Source organism: Mya arenaria, chromosome 4, assembly GCF_026914265.1.
Source record: "Mya arenaria isolate MELC-2E11 chromosome 4, ASM2691426v1".
NCBI lineage: Eukaryota > Metazoa > Mollusca > Bivalvia > Myida > Myidae > Mya > Mya arenaria.
The window spans coordinates 52,431,056-52,457,679 of record NC_069125.1 but is presented as its reverse complement, the minus strand read 5'-3'; the positions used below and the strand labels follow the sequence as shown (position 1 = coordinate 52,457,679).

The 26,624-nt window shown below is 35.7% G+C and overlaps 1 protein-coding gene and 1 long non-coding RNA gene across 4 annotated transcripts; one reads left to right on the top strand and one right to left on the bottom strand.

Annotated features, from left to right (window-relative positions):
• Nucleotides 1–1,734: 1,734 nt before the first annotated feature.
• Nucleotides 1,735–12,808, bottom strand: LOC128233013 (uncharacterized). 3 transcript variants are annotated; one of them, XR_008260595.1, is made up of 7 exons: nucleotides 12,056–12,808; nucleotides 8,308–8,394; nucleotides 7,429–7,572; nucleotides 5,216–5,324; nucleotides 4,122–4,198; nucleotides 3,035–3,137; nucleotides 1,735–2,143 (listed from the first exon to the last, which is right to left on the bottom strand). It is a non-coding gene; the product is annotated as an uncharacterized LOC128233013 (long non-coding RNA). The 3 variants fall into 3 exon arrangements; XR_008260594.1 differs by having other exon boundaries at nucleotides 12,292–12,808; XR_008260596.1 differs by lacking the exon at nucleotides 12,056–12,808 and adding an exon at nucleotides 8,600–11,606.
• A 5,092-nt stretch (nucleotides 12,809–17,900) lies between these two features.
• LOC128232044 (solute carrier family 28 member 3-like) lies at nucleotides 17,901–26,000 on the top strand. The gene is made up of 10 exons (XM_052945384.1): nucleotides 17,901–18,711; nucleotides 19,958–20,099; nucleotides 20,415–20,606; nucleotides 21,273–21,434; nucleotides 22,095–22,220; nucleotides 22,481–22,611; nucleotides 22,898–23,066; nucleotides 23,555–23,713; nucleotides 24,042–24,222; nucleotides 24,454–26,000. The coding sequence occupies exons 1-10, from the start codon at nucleotides 18,239–18,241 to the stop codon at nucleotides 24,582–24,584; spliced, it is 1,866 nt and encodes a 621-aa protein (XP_052801344.1). The 5' UTR covers nucleotides 17,901–18,238; the 3' UTR covers nucleotides 24,585–26,000.
• Nucleotides 26,001–26,624: the final 624 nt, after the last annotated feature.

Here is a 26,624-nt window from a genome sequence, read left to right as displayed (position 1 = left end):
TGACTTCTTTAATGAATTATATAAACACATTGTACAAAGATATCATGACATATTTTAAACAATAAGTATGGTTGTCAATTAAACAGTATGCTAGCTTTAAAGATTTAGGCAAACCATTGGAATTTTACGGCGGTCTTAAAAGGTGTATTTAAAGCTGCAATCTCACCGATTGATCGTTTTGACTACCGGTACTCTTTTATTGTTTGTCAATAAATGGAGTATTTTTTGCAGAAATGTCTAGACCCAATTTTAAGTGATATAAGACTGCTGAAAAAAGATCAGATTGCAGTTCATCATATTTATGTTAAAAAAATGATGTTTTATGACTAAAAGCATTACGAACAATGACTAAAAGCATTACAAACAATTTAATGTAAATTACTTTTTCGGCAGTTTTACCAAACATTTTTGATTGGTTCTATTGTGAATTATCTAATATGACTGAATTAAAGGAATGATAACCAAATCAGCCGATTTTGAGACAATTTTGTGTCTAAACTGACAATCTGTAAGAGTGCAGCTTTAAGTTTTGATCTAAAGCTTCATATACACATTGTTATATTGTCAATAACTGTTTAAAAGGTCTCATGTACTAAATAAGATAATAATTTTCATAATATCTAAAATTGATTAAAATAAATAAAGTACCATTATACCTATTCTTAATAGTGCCGTTTCTCATCTGACAATATCATTCAAAGCCATCATTTCAACTATGAATTTATTTTTAACTTTCAACTTTTCTATAGCATATGCAACAAAATATACCAAAAATACAAGCCATGAACAATATGATTGTTCAACTTGCATTATCTTTGACCTTTTGATATGACCATTTTCCAGTTTTGTCTATTTGTAAGTTGTGCCCTGAAGAATAAAGTATGACTGTATGAATCAAAAACAAGCAATAAAACACTAAAAATATACCCCAATCCCTGTAATTTCTAATACAGTAGTAAAATCAAGAAATTAAACATTTAGAGCTGCACTCTCACAGATATACCGTTTCCACAAATTTTTTTGTCTTCGAATGAGCAAGTTTTTGCGTAATTATCTGCAAACCAATGATAAAAGATTGCTGACAAAAGATCAGATCGCAGATTTCATATTTCCGTTCGAAAATTAATGTTACTAACGGTTTAAGAAAAGTGCATAAAAAATATCAATGTTTTAACTTAAATAGAAAAATCTGGGATTTAATTTTTCGCAAAAATTGGATGGTTCCAATCCAAGACATAAAATGAAAAAAGTTGTCAAAACATCCAAAGTGTGAGAGTGCAGCTTTAACGTTTGAAAGTAACTCTGTTTGCCTCGTGCCCCTAAACAGGGTTTAATTATATGCCCAGTGGGCTTGTCCCTGTATATTTGATTGTATGATTGCAGTAATGGATACTGGTCTAATGATCTTCTGACAATTTTTCACCAATTTTAAAGAATGAGAAAACATATTAAGCTCATATAACGCTGTACAATTTAATCTCATTCAGTTGAGAAAAATTCCCTAAAAATATTAATTGTGGAGACATATCTTATTTAAATACATACAGGAAATGGCGACATCATTTACCCTTTAGTATGAAAAAGGCAGTTTCCTGATATTTGAATAGCGGTTTTTTATTTAAGCATCTCAATTCATAGTATGTATGAAGTTTCAAAGGAAACCAAATCATTGTAACGATTGTTTTCAAAATAGATTCACACTCTTGATAAACTTCTTTTCCTAGTTTTCAACTTTTGAGACTTTTTGATGAGCCTGCACCTTCCCCCTCTTATGCAGTGGCTTCAAGCAATAAAGCTACCAGCTCAAGTTGCACAGCTGGTGAACAAGACTGCTGATAGTCGGCAAACTACACACTTGATGCCATAATAAATCATGTCCATCGACTTCCAGAATGAAGAAATGACAGCAGCACAGAATTGATTTCAATTGGACCTCTGTACTTTCATCACCTTGTTGTAGTCAAAGACTATGTCTTAGTGTGCAGTGCGGGATCTTGAGAAGCTTTCTGCTCGTCTGATGAAGTAAGTTTGGCAGAGTGTGACACTCCTATCTGAAGTAAGTTTGGCAGAGTGTGACACTCCTATCTACTCATATGGCTAGACACCTGTGATCTATGTCTTCTTGTGTGTGCCCAACCATCACCTGAAGAGAATTTAGAGGAAGTTAGTGCTTGATAACAAGTCAATGTGACAAAACAAGGTCTTTCATTTATGCCACCAAGAACTTTTATTCCAAGTTTCATAACTCGTATGTTAACTCAAAGCAATTGAGCAGAAACTGTTTGGTAATTAATTTTAAGTCACTGCTTCCACTTATACTGCAAGTAATATTGAACGTGAACCGACGGACCCAAATGCAATTCTAAATAATTTTTATGTGCAGAAACCTTAATCCTATTGACACAAAAGTAATCCAATTGTATGTTTTCACAAAACATTCTACAACAATATTTGTCAATTTAACTCAAAGATTGATTATTGTTTTTTAGTCAGACAAACACAGAGATGGCCCTATATCGCTCACTTGATTTGAGAAAGGATTCTAACTTAGTTATTGTTTGGACACATACTGAACACTTTTGGTCTGACTTTATAATGCAGCTGGTGAAAATATTAAAAGTCCCTTAATAATGGGCTTACAAAAACATAAAAAAATGTATTTGTTTAAAAAATTACAAAGGGCCATAACTCTTACAATATTTAAGTTTGTATTGAGCAGAATAAAAGGCTTTGCCTAAAATACAACCTTAAAACTATATTTACAAGTAAAACAAAAAAATCTACAAATATTTTTTTAGTATCTGGTTTTTGAGAGTGAATGATCAGAAGAAAACATCACACATTCACAATCATATTAAATAATAATTTAGTTTTTTTTAAATTATATTATATTTCAAAAACACTGCAAAAGACAAGACACTTCCGTTTCAATTTCTTGATTTAATACAGTGATGATTATCAATTCTTATGAAGGGAGATGGGTCTTACACTCTAACCAGTGCAACTTGCATGTTCTTAGTCGCTCAGTTATTACCTTTCTTAAAATTCTCCTCTTGATCTGAGCCACGCCAAAATGATGGGAGATGCTTTTGTTTTTCCATCAGAATGTATAGCACCTCTGTGTTTCTGTTTGTCTCCTGAAATAGTAAAAGTTTATTAATAATAATAACAATAATAATAATCAGTGACTTTTATTGAAATTATTTTCACCGATTGTGCCTTGCACATTGGGGAACAAAGTTGACTTCTGAGGAGAAGATTTTTCCATATAGACATATAGCAAAAAATAGCTCCGCACCCTGGAGCAATGTTTTTTATAAATCAATATCCAGTGAAGAAAATTCATACAGGGTATTGAAACATATTTTGCTTCAAATAAAGACTTTTAACAAAGATAACTTAACTAGCTCTTCATCATATTAAATAAAAATTAACACAGTTTATGCCACACACGGAGCCCCGCATTTGATCTTTTACCAAAGTTTGATTGAGAGTTTAGTTTCACAGGTCTATTAAAGCTGCACTCTCACAGATTAAACATTTTGAAAAAGGTTATATTTTTTATCTTAGAATGAACCAATGTATGCGAAAATGATGACAAAAAAATGTCTTTGAATTCCCGTCAAACATGTCCGAACCAAATTCAAACTATGGATAATCACTGTCATTCACGATGAAATTCAGCATTTCTTGCCCAGTATATATACCCTTACTTTAAGCAGAAGGCAAATTAAAACAAACACATTTGTACGAAATTTAATCAAACTTTAAATGGTAGTAGGATTGTCATTTGTTCACGTAATTTTCAAGAATCAGGAAGTGGGGAACATTATAAAGCCATTTAACAATACAAACAGGACGATTTTCTATTGAATGTACAATAGTAGTACCGGGGTAATATGCAAATGGTTATTATCTCAAGAAAAGGACATCAAGACCAGTTCATTTACCAGTAGCATCTGACAGTCAATAATGGTTCTGAGTTTAAAGAGCATAATTTTCATTTTATTGTTTGTTTAATCATTGTATATTTAACACCAGTTGTGAAGAAGGAGTTATCATTATATAAGATTATATTATCTGGCAGTGGTTGAAAATGTAAAGTGAGACCAGTTTTTTACCTGTTATTGAACAAACTGTTATGTTGGCAGGACTGTCCTCCTCAGCAATGCAAGAACAGCAATGACTGGCTGGCACTCTGTAAAATGGCGATTAAAACATTTTGTCCAATTAAAACTGTCCCTTTCTAAACAATCCATCAGCAATATATATAAATGAGCTGCGCCATGTGGAAATGTATCTTGGGAAGTTTCCATTCCATGTAATGATGTCATAAAGATGAGCAGAAGACATTACTTACTATGCAGTAAAAGTTCTTACTTTAACAGTAAAGATATCTTTTTGTGAGAAAATTTATCAAAGTGAGCTCTTTTATGTCATGTTTCTAAGTCTTGTACACATCTATGTTACATATATAAATAATAAACAGGAATAAAATGAGGAGTTGTGTACACACTTATTCCTCCTTATGTACTGTGTAACTCATGAAAAACAATCCATAATTCTAGTAAATCTCTAGAATTCCCTTACTTTTCTCGCTGTACAAAAATGAATGAGGAGTTGCAAACAAGCAGGGCCATAAAACTTTTGCTATTTAAACTGTACCGCAACAGCAATTTAAAGACAGTGATACTCATTGATGGAATAGGCACTTAGACAGCTACATTTTCTGAGAAATGGAGATCAGACTAAATTCTCCAGAGATAATTTATAGATTTATTTGAAATAAAGAACATGTTACAGTGTTTGTGTTAAACTTGTTACTTAACCCTGATTTAACAAAATCATAACCTTCAAACTGGTGATAAAATAAAAACAAATATACCTTATTAAACACTGTTTACTATCACATCTGTACCCCCCCCCCTTCTTACATACTTAAGCGGCTGTTACCAAAGTAAAGAATGAAAGGTCCACAAGACCAATTATAAACCATGAACCATGAGAATCCTGTTTATTAATGTGATTTTAAATCACCCAAAAGGCTTTCTACACATAATGGTTCCTTAATTTAAATCTAGTCTCCAAAGGTGTCACAGTGGTGATTTCATTGAAAGACTTGAGATACGTTATTTAAAAAAATGACGACAGGAAAGCTTAAACGCAGAAGTCTGGCCGGGTATATGAGCCTGAAAATAAATACGCAAAAGCTCACCATGCTGCTAAGGAGTCTTATAAATATAATTCCCGGCCCCAGTTCAGCTGGAGATTCCACACGGCTGGAAAACCGGCCCGGTGCATCCAAGCTTCACCATCGGCAGTATCTGCAAGAGGAGGGTGTAAATCTGGGAAAACGCATTTATAATCAATTTGCGAAAGTTCTTATCCGTCATAAGTAGTGAACATGTATGTGGCATCTGAAATTAAGTTTAATGAAGGAGACAAAGTTCGGTCTGGGATCTAAACCTGGATTTTGATGGTGAAATTGTAAGGGCCGAATTCAGAACATCCACTCTCACTCACACTCCAACCACATTCCCGTAAGGGACACTCAAATGATCACTTGAGTGGAATATGGGGAGTGACACTCAAGTGATCTGTTCGTATTCACACGCCTCGCTAACACTCCACTTCATCAAGTGAGCAATACAGTATATAATTATACACGTATGTTTACATGATCATATCGAATTATCTGTTTGACTATGGTGATGTTTACATTATACATTGTAAACATATGTTTATTTGAGATTTGAGTACCTTATTGTTAGTTATGGCAACAAACAAATGATAATAAGCGTTATTCTAAAACTGATATTTTCATTTTAAAACAATTGGTTAATAAAAATAAACGTTTTGGGTTGTAAATAACTGTTGCAAAATACGTTTAAATGCATGTTTTTTGTTGTCATTGTTGTTGCTGTTTTAAATATGTAGCCGTTTTCCATTGTATCACGTAATTTAAATATGTATTCATATATAATCTTGCTTTTGTATTCTACATAAAGCGGTCTTGGGCGTTTGAAAATAATATATGCAAGTTGAAAAAATGGAAGTTGAAAAAATAGCAGATGGATAGAATTAGCGAATGAATCTACTTCTTATGGGGAAATAACACCTCGGAGTGAAAAACAACTCAAGAAATGTAGGGGAAAATGGATGAAGATGACGATAATAATAATAATAATGATGATGTTGATGATGATATGGTGGTGTTGGTGTTGGTGGTGCTGCTGCTGGTGTTGGTGGTGCTGCTGCTGCTGATGAAAATGATAATAATAATAATAATAATAATAATAATAATAATAGTAATAATAGTAATAATAATCCAGCTGAATGTAGGCTGGAAAATACATATCAATTCCCTTACCACGCTATGAAATGGCCTAGCGGCGTCAAGTTAGCGGCCTGGCGGCCTAGCCGCCTCATGTGACTAGCGGCCTAAAATTGTTTCCTATTCCAAAGCATTTTATATGCGTTCTTTTCTAAAACAATGATAAATTAAATGTCCTTTTCATAAATCAACATCCTTTAGCGAATATCAGCATTGCCCCCTTTTCATGGGCTGCTGGATGAGTTTTGGGGATTTTTAGGCCGCTAGGCCACCAGGCCGCCAAGTTCACGCCGCAAGACCGCTCAAGCGTGATGTATTTTGCATAGGAAAACAATTATTTTAGCATTGTTTTAGAAGAAAACTCATATAAAAATGCGCTGAAGTAGAAAACAATTTAAGGCCGCTAATGTACGACTAAAAACATTGATTTATCTTATTTTCCATTTAAACCATTGAACCTTGAAATAGATAACAAATTTAGGCCGCTAGTCCGTCAACCTCACGCCGCTAGGCCGCTAACTTCATGCCGCTATGATGCTAACTTCACGTACCTTTAGCTGTCTTTGCAGCCATTGATGAATTGCAAACATCAACATTGCTGGGGGTTCAAGATCATTGTGAGACAAAACAAATATATGATAGGCGCATCCTTTTGAATTTGTTTTGTTTATAGATGGCCACGTTATTGAATGAACATGTACTTCAATGGATTATCCCGGTCTCTTAAATATTGTCTGGGAACGAGCATGTCCCTTATTTGTTCCAAATATTTGATATATTTCATCTTTTCTACTTGCCATGTACTTTTTTCACATACACTCATTCAATTCCTATTCACAACCAATCCTCGAGGGCGGTTCATGTGGCCTAGCCGAGCACTCACAAATGTCCCACTCACGCAAAACACTTGAGTCTCACTCACACCTGTGAATACGGATATACCTTTCACTCGAAAATATCTCGACCGTTATGTGATTAACTCATTGAGTGTGAGTGAGAGTGATTGTTCTGAATTCGGCCCTATGTTTTGTTCAAATGAAGTATAAACTTACAGTGAGTACAGAGATATCTTGAAGTCCAGATTTATCGCTTACCTTAAGTTCGTAGGGCTACAATTGAGAGCTTTTCTGTAAATTGCAGGAACTGTCCCCTTGAGCCTATTGTCTGTTAGGGGAATGGTGGCTTAGGTGATTGGTGGTACCACTCTGCATTTCTTATCCACACAAAACACAGTGTATCTGAAAATGACAGAGAATGGCCATGCACTTATGAAAGCTATGCTAGAAATACGCCGTTATGAGTGTATCAGATGACATTTCCACACAGAAATTGTGAGGCCTCCAATACAGCAGTACTGACATCAATGACGAAAACATATATATCTGTCATGGAGCTATGCTGGTTCTGTGGCGTCAAAACCACTGCAACTGGGCAATTCACTAGAAACATCTTTTCAGAAAAAAGAAACAACCAATACTGTGTAGCCTTTGTCACCCAGTGAACACCCAGAGCATCTAGTTACTTTGAGCATCTATTTACTTAGAAGTAGCCACATTAAGATCTAAAATTAACAAAAAAGTGTATCCGTAAGCTTTCAAATACTGAACGAAGTGCAACTTTAAGGGGGGCTGCGAGCAAATATTGTCAAGGGCAGAAATCTCGCAGAAGTTTGAAAAAGATTATGCAAAGCTCTAGCTTGATGATTTTGGCCCAATTTCAAATTGTTACTCAGTAACACGGCGGCGTAAATTTAATCTAACATCAATATAGTTACACGGGAAAATAAGAAATAGCTTTAAACTCTCTAACATTCATGGCAGAGTGTCTGATGACGGTCCAGTATGCCAAAAGGATGGAGAATATGTGAAGCATGCACATACACACCTTTACAGCCCAACATTTGGTTATGGTTTCACAGTTATTCATTTACACAAACTCACAATCAATCAATCAATCAATCAATGCACACCCACCTGGAAAGGTACGACATCCTTTGGAAGAGATGAATCTTGCAGTCTGGTAGACGGTTGCTGACTTAACTTTATTGTCCCAAGCAGCAACTGCAATTATATAAACATGTTGATGTTCGCACTAAAACAAAGCTTAGTATTGAGTTAAATTAAACATGCAGCCTGTTGGCTGGGGTAACATATCTAAATCCCCAAATGGATGATCTGATCCCAGCCAACAGATCAGCGAAACACGAATTGTATTGCGTGTCCGGGGGGGGGGGGGGTCCCAAGGATATATCTTGACGCAACTTACCATAGCCGCCTTGCGTTTTTGTTCACAAAGCCGGCACACACAGTTCATTCTCTGTTTGCATGTTGTGTACTGAAAAGTTCCAGCTTTCCATGACACTTGCAATAAACCTATCCATGAATTAAAACAAATTAACAAATAACTACCAGGTAATTATGGAAAAATAAATGTCATTTTTTACTTGATTGATAAATACAACTTATATTGCAGTCAAACTGGATAAAATATCAGAAAAATGTGTCCTGTTCCAAAAAGTGTGTTTTGAAGTTGCAGACAATAGTCCAAAGAACAAGAATTTAAGTGTTTAGACAGGGGCAGGCAAATCTTAAAAAAAATGTCAAAATTTTAAAATTTAAATAAAACTAAAATTGTACAAACCTTATATAAATCATGTGTACACTTGAGAATATATACAAGGATACAATGTACAAATAATCAAACGCTACCTGAGAGAATCATTTTTTTTCAAGAACTACTTGAAGGGGTACTGTGACCCGCAAGCATTTCGTTGTGGGCGGACACCTTTAAACCTCTTTCCCGCACATTAATTAAACACATCTTATGTTTTGTCAGTGCCGGTTTTGATGACCAGTATAAATCTAAAAGCAGTTTTTCTGCCAATATTTACCCAAATGATTTGGATGAATGCTTAACAAGAAAGTGCAGTGTACACAATCAAATAAAGTATTTAGTGTTCCAGAAATAATGAGCAATCTGAAATCTGACCCCTTACATTCCTTAAATATTCACAAAGAGTTAAGTTCAAATTTATTAAGCAACATAAATCACATTCAAGCAGAATAATTTTAAGCAAAAATGAGCATGAAAATAGAAACCAACTGAATTGTATTTTCAAATGTTCCATCCGTGTTTGTTTGTTATCTTTTTATGATTCAAATGGTAAAAAATGGTGCAAATGTGAGAAGCTCTGAAGAAGAAAACTGATATTTTAATAGAAATAGTGATGAAATCACTGACATTATGTTTACTTAGCATCTAAAGCAACAGACCAACCAGACCTACCAGTATGCTAATCTATATTTAACTGCTAAATTTTAAAAACTCTAAACATACAGATAAGATAGATCTGTGGCGCAGTTGTTTACATTGTGTGATTAAAATTAAATTTTTGGTGGTGATTAGTATAAATCCAAGATTTGTTTTCAGAAGATCAGCAATAATGTTTTTTCTTTGTCTCAATGAAAAATGTAATGTTCAAGTTCATAAGCGCTGTTTAATCTGAGAATTTCCCTTGGTGTGAACCGCTTACTGTGTCCAAGTTATCCAAGCTGGATCTAAGACATTACTACAATATGGGCAATTTGCTCTGCCATTTTTATAGATAATTGTGTATTCCAAAGGTATTCTTTTGGAACATTGAACTCACAACAATATTTGAACTCCTGACGTCCAGCACCGCTGTCAGATTATCTAATCCAACCACTATGCCATTGCATGCTCTTTACTGAATGAAAGATAAATGAATACTCACAATTTTGAACAGTATTTTTTTGGTCACAGATAGCAACCTTTTAACCCCACTTTAACCTGTCTTCCCTATTTGGCAAACAGAGAATTTTTAGAAAATTTGTTATCTGATGATCCTGTAAATTTTGTGTGGATAGACTAAATACTGTTCGAATTTAGCAAATCAAAACTAACATTTTGGGTTTATTCAGTGTAGACCCTAAAATATCAATTTTGATTTATAAGTATGTAGGTTTGTTCAAAAGCTCAGTACAGTTTACTTCACTTGTTAAGTTATCCAGTTCAATTCTCCGACGTTTAGACGGTGGTTGAGACATGATTAAAGCACTTGCAAAAGTGATAAGCATAATTAAACATTTCTGCGTTTTTATAACCATCTTTTTTCCAAGTCTTGAAATAAAACAACTCTCGTAATTTAATGCTTGTTTAGTATGTTTGATAGTTTAATTAAAGCACCGCTCTAATTTGATTCAATCATAGAAGTCTTTAGATAAAAACAACACTTCAAAATGATCACTAAAAAACCGTTTCTAGTTCTTTATTTTCTGCAACAAACAAATAAATGTTTTAATCAATTTTCTTTTCACAAGTTTGATTATCGTTTGATTATCGCGTGACAGTCAATCCACAGCGCAATCATCATTATCGATTATCGTGTTAACACAACATCACAGGTGTAATATTTAACGACGTACCGGCTGTCAAAACAAAATGACACGTGATTCGCGAATTCCTAATACACAGAATTATTTTGACATGTTTGAACAAAACGTCTGGTTTTGTAAGGTAAAATTACGTTGACAACTAACAAATTTTCTCGATTTTTTGTCCGGTATCCGGAATTCCGGGGTTCAGGTTTTGTAGGGATTTTTTTACATTGAAAATAGAAGGGGAAAACCGGGACTCTGATAAAATTCCAGTATCCCGAGGATTCCGGTTTTGTGGAGATCCGGTTTAGTGAGTTTCCACTGTACCATAACTAATAATTTTAGGCTGTTTTTTGTCGGTTTCGGATATAAAGTATGCAGAATATGGATCAATTGAGAAAAGAACAGAACAATTTTTTTTTCGTTTTAAACAATTCAAACAAATATAGTCAATGAAATAGGTCAAGAATGATCATTTATGTAAACGTAATTTTACTCAAAAATACATCGCGATCAGTCTTAAATTATTGTTTATAAGTAAGCAAAATGTAAGAAAATAATTAACATATTTTGGTAGTATAACAAATCATTTCTAATTTACCATGATATATATCTAATAACTATTGAGTAACATAAATTATTGGCTTGTTACTAGTGAGAATTTGAGTAATGTCTCCCAATTGGTGTCTTGGTTGCTGTGCCATATACATCCAGGTTCGAACAATACACTTAACGAGGTGCTAAGTGTACTATTTATCACCTTGTTAAATGGTGGTTACCATATGAGCAATTGATTTATTGATGGTTACGAATTGACTAACAAAATGGTTACAAAATAACCAAGATTCAGCAGTTACGAAATGGTAAGGTTACGAAATGACAAGATCCCCGTCAAATGCCCCTGGGGGCATCCTAGGTTAGGCCCATTCCCTGTTTTCAGCGCAAAAACAATAACACTGCATTCACTCAGCACTGCCGGTCCACCTGGAACGTAATAACATGGCCCATTTCCCCTGCTATCCCTGGTATAAACAAGACCTGCCTGGGGGCCATGGTTACAATTGACTGGTGCATAACTGTGGCAGAATAAGGGAAATATTTTATTGTTGCATTTATTATCAAATATGAAAATTTAAGACACATGCAAAAAGCCACAATACGAATTGGTGATAGTGTTCGTTCTGTTCTGCTATGCAAAGGTGATGAGAATGACAAATGACATGACATTGACAAACAAAATGTAAGGCATTTGTATCATTTCGTCTTTTATTTATTAAAATCTGAGATGTTAAGGGAGCAAATCCCTTTTTAGATTGGAACATACCAAATAATAATAACCGACGATGTAGTGGTAAACCAAGTTTGCTAGAAATCAATCGAGTTTCTCCAAAATACAAGCAAAAATTACACCGGATGTTGATACTAGTGATTTAGTTTCGGATGAACAAAATCCGGATAAATCATTTGCTTTTCATCCAAAGGGTGGACGATTTATACTACTGTACAAAAGTCATAAAAATAAACGAAAAAAAACGTTGAATATGTATTTTAAACACTTACCAAGTTACCATTCTCTTTCCGTAAGAGATGAACGCCATACTGCATAATTGCACGGAGATGGTACCACGGAGATACCCGAAAATTTCCGTTATATTCCGGAAAGTTAAATTTCTGTATACTTGAAAATTTGGATGCTGATGGTACACGAAATATCGAATTTCCTTATTTCTGTTTTTTATGGAATGAAACTTCGGGATAATATACAATAGGCTTTAAATAAAGTAAAACAAATAAAAAATGCTTAGTATATAGCTATTTTTGACCAAAATTATGATTTTTTTCCCTGGTCGCCTTAATAGCTATTTTTATGGATACACAAATATACACGCACAAAAGTTTAAGGATATTTTTTTTGATAATAAAAGATTATAAGATTTAAAACAATGAAATGATCTCGTAAATAAACATTCAAGCTTATCAACTTACTATCAATGGACATTTTTATTGACATTTGATACATCAAATCTGGACTGAAAATATTAAGGAGACCAATTTTTGTCGCCTTAATCCAGCGGTCCCCATAATGCCTAGATTAATATATATATGGTCACCTTAATATCTGTAGTATATATATATATATATATATATATATATATATATATATATATATATATATATATAATTGTCTGGAAACAAACTAATTTACATTTTGTGCAAAAAGAGTATAGTGGATAATGGACTTTCGATATGAAAGTCGATCATGATAAGAAAATACATTATTTATAAGATAACAAAAAAAAACATGCAAACAACCAGGGGTATGACAATGCTGCAAAGATAACGGTGTTTTTGTTGGGTGTTTACATATGAGAGACATTCAGCATGTAAAGCAACTGAGAGACCATAACTTTATATTGCTATATGTTAGAAATTCTCTTATTATTCATAAATGAAAATATACCCGAGCTAAATAACATGCAGAAATGTAAAGTATAAAGAAAGCAAGCTTTAACCAGGGCATAACCTTTCAAGGCAATATGTTAGGATTAGTGTGTTAATGTACACAATGCCAACTGATGTTGATTTCATACTTCAATGTTACGAATGTAAAATATGGTACATCATCATTTATAACATTGTTTTATTGTTTCCAATTAAGGTCACCGTAATATTGTCGTAATAATTTCCATTAACATTTGCTTTAAACTGATTTTTTTAACATTACAACATAGAGAGCTATCTTAGGATTTATCATGTCTTACCGAATAATATAATATATTGTCATTTAAAGTAAATTACTTCGAATTTGGTTGCAGAGGAACTAGCAAATAATCACTTTTCATATATTATGATACAAATGGAAAATCTAAACATTATTTTCAGTTATATACTATATCGTAAAACTTTTTTCCAGTCTATAATCAAGTACTGCAAAAGAATGTATGTGGTGAAATGGTACTGGTAAATGTAAATGCTTCCGTGTTTATATTTTCTTCAAAGTCAGCGCGCTTTAAGTATATATTCGCATGTTTCTGCGACTCCCATCAGGGTCATCAATGTGCAGACACAGCCTCGCCGAACTTCCTTCAACGATGTGGTTTACAACCGGTAGTCAGACTATAACCGACGGCAGAAATCCCCAATGCTGCATGTACCTATTCATCAACTTTCTTTGAGTACAAGTTCTCCTATGATAAATGCATGGCGTCCTATTTCGATGTTGTTTGTTCTGGACTCGGTAAATCTGAGACACCATCTACAAGCTTCCGTGACACAAACACGTCATTAAACTTTTCCTTGTGTTACACAGTTGGAACCCCGTGTTTTGACGATTTTACATTGTTCATCTTTCAAAAAGTTTGTCATAACATCTTAAAGGATCATAAGATATCTCTATAATATTTCCTCCATATCACAATGTTGGCAATAAAATCTTGGCAAAAATCAAACATTGAAATAGCCTTATTCAAACACTTTTATTGCAAAATCTGCATCAATCTCTTTTTTGTGTGTAAAAAATCGAATTATAAATGCTTGTTAGTGTTAGTACATATCATTACTTACAAATGTCATGTTAAAGTAAGAAATATAATGGTATGTGATGTGTACGTACAACATTTAAGATAACGTATTTTTACAGGTGTCACGATTTCTTCTTTTAAATGATTTTAAGACCTGAAATGTCACAGTTTAATGACAATAAATTATAATGTCTGTAAGCCCAGAGAAGCAAAATGCAAATTGTCACATTTGATTTTAAGCTGAAGACTATTCCAGTTTATCTCAATTGCGATCAAAATTAATGTTTATTGCATGAACGCAAAATAATTCTGCCTTTGTCCCGATGGGCTTGACCATTAAGCCAACTAAGTAAACTTGTTTTAACAATTTGGAGCATGACATATAAATACCGTGTGGATTCATTTCGCAGCACGTGCGAACAAGGCTATCAAACATTTAAAGCTTTGCGTTTAAAATCCGACTGTATGAATGTAACCTTTTTTGAAAACTTATATAATTGTTATTGTAACAGCATTTACAATCGACGTGTAAGAATACATAAAATGTAGAAGTGTATAATGTTTACACTCTTATCTGATTGCTTATTGAATACATATTGCTTTTTGTTATCATCTTCCTTTCCAGTTCAGTATACATTTGTCTGCATTAGGTGTTTGCATTTTTGTGTGGGGCAACTTAAGATATTTCAAAGTTCTGTAATTTGACGTAGATAAATTCTGGCGAAAGAAGAAGTTTCATGAGTATATTTGATTAAGTCAGTTAATCGTTTTACCGAGGATTACTTGTTAAACTGGTGTCAATAGTAAAAGGTAGCATATACTGGAGTATAATTATTTGTGTGAGGGCCAATGGCAGATGAGAATTTTTCAAATTTTCTTTTCATTGATTTTACGTAGAACGATTTGACGAATTCACCAACAAACACAAAATAAGTTAGAATCCAACTCTGTCAATCTACAGAAAAAAGTGCGGGCCGAAATTGAACTCTAACATAATTATAATGATAAGTTCCATTGTGATGAAATCCATCCGTAGAGTGAGTAAGAATATGTATAACGTTTAATTATTCAACGAAATCAGTCATTTGAATCGGAACGAACTCGAAACTACTTGAATAAACCAAGAGGCCCACGCCATAAATTTTCCACATTGACAGCATGTACTTAAAAATTCAAAATCACGAATGTTTTACTCTTTTTAGTAAGTATCGCATTAATTTGTACATTATATCGATAAAACATCATAGTTCAATAAAAATAGCAATAATAATAATATATTTTACAAATATTTATATCAATGTTTTAGATGAGAGAATGCGCTTTTTAAAGAGTAAATGATATCTAATTTTGAATCATGTTACGCGGTTATGTGGTTAAATGAGATGGAAAATGAGAACTGACCTAAGTGTATTTGAAAAGGGTTGTTCTCAACCCTGTTCAGTGAAGCCACAAACTCGACACTCACAACAGAAAATTCCTATTAATAGTAACAAATGTCGCCATCCGATTTACCACCAAAAATATAGTTTGAAAAAGTGCAGACTATATAAATTGCAAGCTATGTTTCCAATAACCGAGGTAGATTTGACAAAGCAAGAAGCAATCATAACGCAATATCTATTTAAATAATTTAATCCGTTGAACTTAGATAAAGATAACATTAAAGTAGTTTTCCTGTGCCAAAAATGAATGAACATCGAAACGTAAACGAAGAATTACTATCCACTCAAAGCGCATCATTCAATCACGTGACACAATGATGAAGCCAAGTGAATTTACACTCGAAGAGAGATAATCATGTAATGAGATAATGCAGTTAGTTAATCAGATTTCTCTCCCTTACCTTTGTAAAGAAGAAGCGGGAACTCCCAAGCTTGATTGATTGTCGTGCACAGTTGAAGCCTACAGAGATGTTTGTTTTACTTTGTTTTAGAAAACTTGATTGTTTTACTTGGAATCTGATGTTCTGCTGGTTAGTATTGATATGCATTTGTAGTCTTTTTGTGTTTGTCTTTGGTTAGCAATGGATTGGAATGATCATTATTTCATTTAGCTGCATTTATTTAGTTTTATCATGTATTTTTACGCCATCAGCAGATTTTGTATTTAAATCGAGAATGGCAGTTCCGTGATATTCTTTTAGCCTCTTTCCCTATACTACAAATGTATTCTCATCTTAAAACCTGGAATTACCTAGAAAGCAACAATGGTCTCATTGATCTCAATGATCGCACAGTTTCCCTGCTTAAAACATAATGCGATAGGCCACTTGGGAATAACAAACGTGCTAAAGTGCTGACGAGTTACTTGACGATATTGAAAAAGAAGAGAGTTGCTGACCATATAAACAATGAAGGAAAACAAGTTTTGAAATTAAATAGTTAATGCTTACTTTATTTTATATATATGCACTTTCTATAGTGTACGTATAGACGGATGTTTGTGCGTTTATTTTTGAAAATGGAATTTTATTGAAATGAATCGATTTCTATTTTTGCTGTTTTGGTGAAAATATGAGAAAATATCGAGGATTTAATAACTTTTTAGGTGTTTCATCTACAATTGTTTGAAATCAATCATTACAATTTTCATCTTTTTAATTAAGAAACTATTTCTCTTTAATCTGTTGTATTTTCGAAGTTGTTTTGTGAATAACAGGCAAACACTTTCAAATCAGTAAAGTTTGATTAGTATATATATATACTCAAATGTAACACCATATGATGGAGTTCTGCTTGGATTTGTTACATTCTCCATCCCTGTTTGCCTTCTTACTTAGCGACATTAATTTTATTGTCAATAAAATATTAATTTTTCATTTACCATCATGCTTCAATAAATCTGGGGCGGCCCCTGTGATTGTTTTACACAGGGACTTTAAGATTCACTGTGCAACATATCAGCACCTTATTAATACACACATTATCGTGAATCATAATGGTGAAAACCCGTATAAAACCCTGTTCATGCAGCGCTATCAGCGCTTTGATAGTTATACTAGGGCCTAGCTGTATTATGTTTGAATGCATGTTCATGAAATGAAAACATGCTTAAACCGAGTACATGAGTCAAATCAGATAATTAGCCAAATGAAGTCAAAGAGATAACATAAGTTAATAAAATGATCCAAGTGTAAATGTTTAAAGCATTCAATAAGTTCAACAAAAATGTATATACAATTCCACTGCGGACTAGTTGGTGTTATTGTTGTTGTTGTTGTTGTTGATGTCGTCGTCGACGTCGTTGTTGTCGTTGTCGTCGTCGTCGTTGTTGTTGTTGTTGTTGGTGGTGGTGGTGGTGGTGTTGGTGTTGTTGTTGTTGTTGTTGTTGTTGTTGTTGTTGTTGTTGTTTTGATACTTCTAGGTTGAATGATATATACGTGTCCTCTATTTAAGACGATTCCTCGAAAAACGATATATCCGCTTCTTCCATATCTTGCAATAACACTTGACAGTATATATATACACACGTCATACAAAACGAGTCTAGTATCATAATACAAAATGGTGAATAGTCTGTAGTTGTTATTTAATTGGAAGTAAAATTATGTCCTTGTTAAACATTTCAATGTCATGAACGTTGGTTTTGTCTTGCACTATTTCCAATGACATTAGTCTTTGTTTTGACAACATGGCGCATGCTTCTCAGCCTGAACAGCTGGCTTGATGTCGCGACTTTACAATATGTTACATAATGTTTTATTACAATCTCGTTATATAAAGATAAACTGAAAGTGGCATGACTGTGCTAACTAGTACGTATATTAGTACAATGTAGCTGTGCCATCTTTGTAATGTTTATGGATAGTGCATATAAATACTTTAAACATTTGGAATCTACTTATAATAAACAGATACTCGGAAATTAATTAATATTTAAATTCATGAACTGCTGTAAGAGTATAAAGTATGTATGTATAGTCACGAGCTATCGGGGCTGTATATGTAAACCACTGGACAACTGGACGGTGTTTATCACTGGTCAACATGAGCCTTAAGACTCGCAATACACGGTGGCAGAGGCGGGCGCCTCGTACAAACGGAAGAACTGAAGAAGCTGAGCGTCTACACCCTGCAGGAGCTGGATTCACCATGGGTGACGTGGTTCACGCGCGTGTTGACGTCAGTCACCTTGATCACCACATCGAGGCTTCGCTTCAAAAGATGACTTTGGAGAGTACTATAGAGAGTCGAGAAAGAAAGTATTGTATTAAATTAAGGAGCTATAAGTCTCACATATTTACACTACTTTTGTTACTAGGGTACCTCGTGTATGCTGGATTTTGTCTCTACCTCAACCCCTCGGAGTCTGTGTTTGTGTGCATACTTGGAGTGTTCGTTCTTTATTTTTCAATTAATAAACTCACAAACCGGAAGCTTAAACATGTTATAAGTAAAGGTATTTCCAAAGGTGTTAAGTTTTTGAAACCCAGCAAAAGGAAGGGGATATGGATGCGTAGGTATGAATACTTAGTAGTATAAATAGAAAAAAAACTTGAATATGATTCTTTCTGGGAAAAAAGATGTGTATGCAATACTATTCCATTCATATTCTTATTTAACTTAACTGCAAGCTTTTCATCAGTAAACATAATGAATGCATTTAAAGCACGATCGTCGGATTAATTGCTTTTAAGACCAGATAAGTTTGCCATGATATTATTTTTTCACATTAAACATATAGCACAGAGAAGCAAACATTACATTTTAGCGACTTCTTTCATTTAATGTAACATAAATAAAATTGTCCATTATACTTCTGTTTACATTTGATGATGGAAATGCGTGTTCATTTTCATAGTTGTGTTTGTAGTGCACGCCTACTAAACGCAAGCTCCACCACTTATCGGTGGAGCAAAGTAAATGAGGTGACGACACGTCTGCGGTGCAGCAGTGTCCTTTGTTTATTTGTATACACTTTTACAACAGGTTGGCCACGATTTCGTTTCAATATTGTGCGAACTGTGGTACCAGAAGACTTTCTTTCGATTCGGCCGTGTGCATAGTGTGGTTGCGGCTTGCAGTTCAACTACACTTAATTGCATAGAAACACCGTAAAAAAACTCTAAGGCATGCAAAAAGAACTGTTACGTATAGTAACTACTAATATTGAAACGAAATTGTACGCATCCTGTAGTTAAAGTGTTCCTGCACGGTACCACTTATTCCGACTTTCGAAATGTGTCCATTTAAAAAAGATATCAGATAAAATATAAGTCATTCTCACGTGTGTACAAGTAAACGAAGGACATAGCTGCACCACGGAAGTGTCAACAGCTCATTTTCTTTGCACCTCCGATAAGTAGTGGAGCTAGCGTTTAGTATTCGTGTAGTTTGCAATGTTTTGAAACGTACGCTCTAACACTAACTTTCAGTAAACCATTAGAAACGCATTACATTCTGTATTGAAACCAGCCCAGCCATGTCCAAGGTCGTTATACTATGTCCGAGGTTTGCGGCTTTCACTATGTCCCATTTATAAAGACCAGCATTGCCATATTTTAGACTAAAATTAGCCAAACACTTTTCTAACATTTTTTTTTATTTGGTGCCTTGGGAAGAGGGCGCCATCTCTCAAAGTGCCCCCTCTACCGTCCGATCCTGGTTTCGCCTCTGATTATGCCTTCACATAACGGTATCTAAGCTAAGAAGACCTGCACTTGACAACATGTATACTTTAATCTACACTGTCATTCCTCCGTCCAGGGTTGTAACGGTGGTGGCGGTGGTGAGCGTGTTCGTTTTCTTAGGTTTCGACATCAGGGACCGCTGGGAGGGATGGACGCCCCTCGCCGGGCTCACCGCCTTCATTCTCGGATCTGTCCTCTTCTCGAAAAAACCCAAGAAGGTATAGCAAGCGTTAGGATAATTAAGAGTTTATTGGAAGGTGTTTAAAGAGTCCATGCAAAAGTAAAAATGATTCAATTTGGATTAAATTATATTGGTGTCAGATGACACGCACTCTATAAAATTAAAGTTACACACGGACACACTGCATATTAAGTAATCAATTATAGTAAGTAATATTAACAATGGAATTATATGCATTACACATAAACATAATTATCAGAACAAAAATTTTAATTTTCAAAAAAATAAAACGCATGTTAACAGACTGCCATGTCCCATGTCATGATGCCATGTACCGCACCTACTCTTGCAGATCAACTGGACGCCGGTGGTGTGGGGGATCTTGTTGCAGTTCGCCCTTGGGATGCTCATTTTGCGCTGGCAGCCCGGCTTCCGTGCCTGCATGTGGCTAGGTGACCAAGTTACAACATTCCTCGGCTACACCGACCTTGGCTCGCAGTTTGTATTCGGGGATAAATACCTTGACCATCCTGTCGTCTTTCAAGTAAGTCAGTGACATTAGCGTTGTTATTATTTTGTGATTAATAATGACCTTGGAGATTACAGGCTCTTTTCTTCAAAATTTATTCGGTGATTGTGAAAGGTCATAAGCCTAAGTCTAACGCACGTTTTGTTCCTTTTCCATAACGCTTATAGCACAGAAATGGCATTTAGACACATGTTTAAGACATTCTTGGCCAGAACTCGCATAATCTGCAAATAATAAAAAAATTATAGATTTCTGAAATTCGTAAATTTTCCCGCCAATTACTATAGTGACGAACTACACAGATCAGAAGAATCAGTCAAATTGAAGGCAAATTAAAACAAAGTGTAAAACAACTTCAGTGTGTGTGTGTGAGTGTGTAAGCTTATTTATACTCGCACTCGGGCCTTGCCCATTCGGCGAGTGTTCCGATAAGATTGTTAGTCATTTTAGGGGTTAGAGCTAGCACTGTCACACGGAACCCCCATTTAACGTCTCTCCCGGAAGAAGGTTAGTATGTGTTTAGTGTTGCGGCGGGGGATCGAACTTGCGATCCCTGGATTGACAGTCAAGTGTGTTACACTAGACCATGTATCCGCTACAACTTCAGTTACATCGTAGTCTATATATATTGCGCTGTCACCATACTTCACACCCTGGCGGTCATTGTTGTTGTTGTTGCAGATCCTGCCGGTTGTGGTGTTTTTCAGCGCAGTGGTGTCAGTCCTGTACTACATAGGCGCCATGCAGGCGGTGATCAAGGTCATCGCCCTCTTCCTGCAGGCCGTTCTCAACACCACACCCATAGAATCCTTCGCCACTGCCGCACACATTTTCGTAGGCCAGGTGAGAGACTAGTAGTGCAAGTGCCAGTGATCAAATACCATGAATTTCCCCCTAAATTCAACATCAAGCCAATATATTCCTTTGCCATCTTTGAACATATCCTGTAAAAGACATATGGGAAGATGGAGGTTAGCTTCCTTATCCTCTCGAGACCAGCCTCAGGTCTTCATTTCCTGAACGTTAAGTTGCTTCATCACCACGTTCAAAGAATATATCGCAATCGTCACACATATCTACACGGACGTGTATGTGAGACCGGTGGCTGAGTTTCATTAGCATTTAAATAAAATTGCATTTTCAAAAACAAAATTTGTATTAAATCGACCAAGTTGTCGCTCATTCCTAGACCGGTGTTCGATCTATTAGGAGTATATTGGTCAGTAACAATGATACAAATATAGAATTTAATGATGGACTAATGGAGCAACATAAGTTGCTTGAAAGCACAAGAGACATTATCATGACAAAAATCTTTATTTAAGGTCGGGTAATGCAAGAACTATTAGCTCAATGTGCTTTTTTCCGACATGAATAACAACAATATCAAAACATACCAAAGAGTTGGTGACCTGGATATAAAACGTATTATAAGGTGTTCATTATGGCATGGTAACAATACTGGTTACATTTCATGAAACAGAAGGGGCCGTTTTTCCCCAGGTTGAGTCCAGTGTGGCGCTGCGGCCCTTCTGGATGCGGCTGACCGAGTCTGAGATGCACGCTGTCATGACGAGTGGCTTTGCTACCGTCGCTGGAACACTGTTTGGGGCATATGTGAAATTTGGGGTAAATATTGAAATACGATTTTAAGAATATAGTCAGTATGGAAGGCCAATTACTTTGTCAATATACGTATATAAAGATTATTTCCGTACGTGAATTGTTATGCGCTTAAAAGAAATGAGGCAAAGAAATCCTAACGTTCAAATGACTTCAAATGTAAAGCAATGTTTGCTTGTTACTTTAATATGCGTTCGATCGCATTCCAAATAATTCTCGATAATAATTCTTTATAATCTTTTTCAATTGCAACAATCCTGTCACAGGTGCCGGCGGAACACGTTATATCGGCGTCGTTCATGTCTGCGCCGGCGGCACTCGCTATCGCCAAGATATCCATCCCAGAAACGCAGAAGTCGCAGATCCGATCTCAAAAGGAAATCAATCTGCCATCAGGGTATTTCTTATATAGTGATAACTAATCAATGCGTTTTTTTATTAATTACTTGCAAGCAATGCCGGGTCGTTTTCTTCTAGCGGTTTATAAAATCGACGTCAAACGAACATCAAACGAACGACTCTCATCGGATATCAGTGACCAAAGTTATTAAAAAAAAACTAGTTTGCTAAAAAATGTGTTTTGTCAAATGTTTGCTAAAGGACCTTTTCGCATATTAATTAAAATTGCGATCAAATATTTTGCTCTCGATTGGCTGTTTACATTACTGGGCTTCCTTTAAAAGCCAGGAAACGAACCTGATCGAGGCGCTGTCAGCGGGGGCGACGATGGCCATCAAGCTGATCGCGTACGTGGTTGTCAACATTATCGCGTTCGTTGCAGTGCTTGGATTTCTGGACGCCTGTCTGGGGTACCTGGGTGCTAGGGTCGGTCTCCCCGACATGTCCTTCCAGGTATGCACAGGATTGATGATGTGGGCGATAGATTCGTCGAAAATGTTATCCTAATTTCTTTAATTGAAGCTCAAAGTCAGTGAATTGGATATTTCTTTAATAGGAAAATAACCTTACTTTAATTTAAAACCTAATACTTATTCGTAAGAAAAGACACAACGAGTATAATTGTAATAAGTAATTATAGTATGTAAAATCGGTACTGTCAAACTATACTATCGTATAATAAATACTAAAATGCAGACATTCGGCGCAGATTATAGCCTAATGAGCCAGTATATGAAAAGTCACGTTCTATTTTACGAGTGCGGTCAACTTATAGGATTCTGTTCCGTGATATAATTTGACCGTAGATTCTTTATAAGTACTGATGTGACTGCCACTGTAGCTTTTAAAGGATCAAGAACAGAAAAAAGCTCTTACCCAGGCTTACATTTTCCATCTGAGTTGCGGATACCTTTATGTTTTCTTACCCCAACACTTTCCAGTTAATATGTTCGTACGTGTTCATGCCGGTAGCGGCGGCAATGGGTGTACGGTGGGACGAGGCACAGACGGTGGGCGCCCTGATCGGCAAGAAGATCGTCCTCAACGAGTTCCTCGCTTACATCGACCTCGGAGCCATGATCCAGGCGGGCACGCTCAGTGTGAGTACCGCCGGTGGATGTCCTAACGCCCAATGAAATCCTATATATGACATAACCCATGATCGCTCACATTGTACAGTTTGTTAAATTCTTACTTAAATGCATACATGAATAGATTTTGTCTGATTTAATTATTAGTACTACTAGTAGTAGTAAGTAGTTTGCCTTTAAAGTAATGAAAGTTATTGACATCTTTGGCATCATAATATATAGCCATTATATAGCCATATTATATGGAGTCGTTTGACAAAAAACAACAACATATAAACAACCGGATCATATATGCGTATAACAAAATAATAATAAAAAGTTGCAAACATTTCTTCAGGATCGAACTGGTGTCCTAGCCACCTACATCCTGTGCGGGTTTGGCAGTATCGCGGCCCTGGGAATCAACCTGGGCAGCCTCACATCTGCCGCACCCGACCGCCGCCCAGACTTCGCCCGTCTGTCCGTCCGCTCCATGATCAACGGGAACATTGCGTGCTTCATGACGGCGTGCATTGCTGGTGGGTATTCGGGCATCAAGGGAAATGGCCGATGGGGTTTTACTTATCCACATGCTTAGTTACGATTACTTGTCAGAAGAATTTCGAGCCAACTGAGATTAACCTGTATACAATTTAAAAACAAAATACAACCTCTATCAAGACATGCCGATGTGAACATATGTTGTTGAAATCTCAAAGTGAGAGAAAGTGACCATTTATAAAACAAATGCTGACATTGTCCGTTTTCAGGTTTGTTGTACCAGGGTGACGTCGCGCACAGCCCTCATAGCGTCGTACAGAACGTCACCGTGATGATACCAGACAACGTCACGACACTTTTCAACACAACGACACAAGTTATGCTTACATCTACAGTATAATGACGCTCAATGGTCTAAAGTCAAATGACAGTAGCATGCTTAACTATTCCCGCTTTACTTGGACTTTCCTGCAAACAACAGCCACTGAATGCAGTAAATGTTTACGAGGTTCTATCGTATTCAACTATATCAGGAACACGAAGAAAGAATAACTGCGAGAATGCGAAGAAGAAGAAAAAATGCGTGAATTTCAAAACAGAATTGCCAGTTTTTTTATGCCCCCTAAAGTGGCATATTAAAATCGCACCGTCCGTCCGTCCGTCCGTCCGTCCGTCCGTCTCAATAACTCGTGTCCGGGCTGTAACTTTCCCTTGTTTGGACAGATTTTATAATAACTTGCCACATGTGTTCGGCATACCAAGACAACGTGTCGCGTGCAATAACCGTGTTCCTACCTTTAAGGTCAAGGTCACACTACGTGTTTATTCACAGTGGAATGCTGCATATAAGGACATTGAGTATAGGTTGTCGTGTTCGGGCTGTAACTTCCGCTTGACTGGACAGATTTTAAAATAACTTGCCACATGTGTTCTGCATGCCAAGACGACGTGTCGCGTGCAAGAACCGTGTCCCTACCTCTTAGGTCAAGGTCATACTTAGTGTTTATTCACAATGGAATGCTGCATATAAGGACATAGAGTATAGGTTGTCGTGTCCGGGCTGTAACTTCCCCTTGTATGGACAGATTGTAAAATAACTTGCCACATGTGTTCTGCACACCAAGAAGACGTGTCGCGGGCAATAACCGTGTCCCTACCTCTAAGGTCAAGGTCACAATTAGTGTGTATTTACAATTGAATGCTGCATATAAGGACATAGAGTATAGGTTGTAGTGCCCGGGCTGTAACTTTCCCTTGTATGGACAGATTATAAAATAACTTGCCACATGTGTCCTGCATACCAAGACGACGTGTCGCGTGCAAGAACCGTGTCCCTACCTCTAAGGTAAAGGTTACACTTAGTGTTTATTCACAATGGAATGCTGCATATAAGGACATAGAGTATAGGTTGTCGTGTCTGGGCTGTAACTTTCCCTTGTATGGACAGAATTTAAAACAACTTGTCACATGTGTACGACATACCAAGGCGACGTTTTGCGTGCAAGACCCGTGTCCCTACCTCTAAGGTCAAAGTCACACTTAGGTGTTTATTCACAATGTAGTGCTGCATACAAGGACACAGAGTATTGGTTGTTGTGTACGGGCTGTAACTTTTTCTTGTATGGATAGATTTTATAATAACTTTTCACATGTATTCGACATACCAAGACGACATGTCGCGTGCAAGACCCATGCCCCTACCTCTAAGGTGAAAGATACACTTAGTGTTTATTCACAATTGAATGCTGAATATAAGGACATAAGAATGTAGGTTGTCAAGTATGGGTGGTATTTTTTATGTTCAGAGGTAATTTAAAATAACTTGCCGTATATATATATATATATATATATATATATATATATATATATATATATATATATATATATATATATATATATATATATATATATATATATATACGGCAAATATATGTATGTGTGTGTGTATTTGTTTGATCTTTAACTTTTCATGTACTGACCTTGTTCATAGGTCAATGTCACATTCGGGGGCATTCGTCACATACTGTGACAGCTCTTGTTTTTCTTGTGTCAAGGACGTCAGATGCTATATTTATAGTTTTTGCTATTTATTTGAATATGATATTATATTTGTGTCGACTTACAAAATAAATATATATACATGATATCGTTTACATCGTTGTTGTTTTCTTGATATTCAAATTATACACAGTGAAAATATCAAATCTATATTTACGTCCTAAATTTCTTTTTTACAAATTATGAAAACAACATACCTTGTTGCGACATTCGAGTCACGCTTATGATATGACCACATAAAGCAGGATACAATTATGACAAAAACACTGCATAAACGTTCAACATAGGCAAAGTATGACTAGAAAACAACTGGAGCTTACAGTCGTGGTCGACCTGCCGCGTAAAAGCTAAGAAATCTCTACACGTTTGTCTCCATCTTCAG

Excerpts from the sequence above, each read along its gene's own strand:
- LOC128232044 (XM_052945384.1), top strand. The coding sequence starts at position 18,239 with ATGAGCCTTAAGACTCGCAATACACGGTGGCAGAGGCGGGCGCCTCGT. Across the intron at positions 20,607-21,272 it reads ACCATCCTGTCGTCTTTCAA|ATCCTGCCGGTTGTGGTGTT; the intron begins GTAAGTCAGTGA and ends TTGTTGTTGCAG. Across the intron at positions 24,223-24,453 it reads CATGACGGCGTGCATTGCTG|GTTTGTTGTACCAGGGTGAC; the intron begins GTGGGTATTCGG and ends GTCCGTTTTCAG.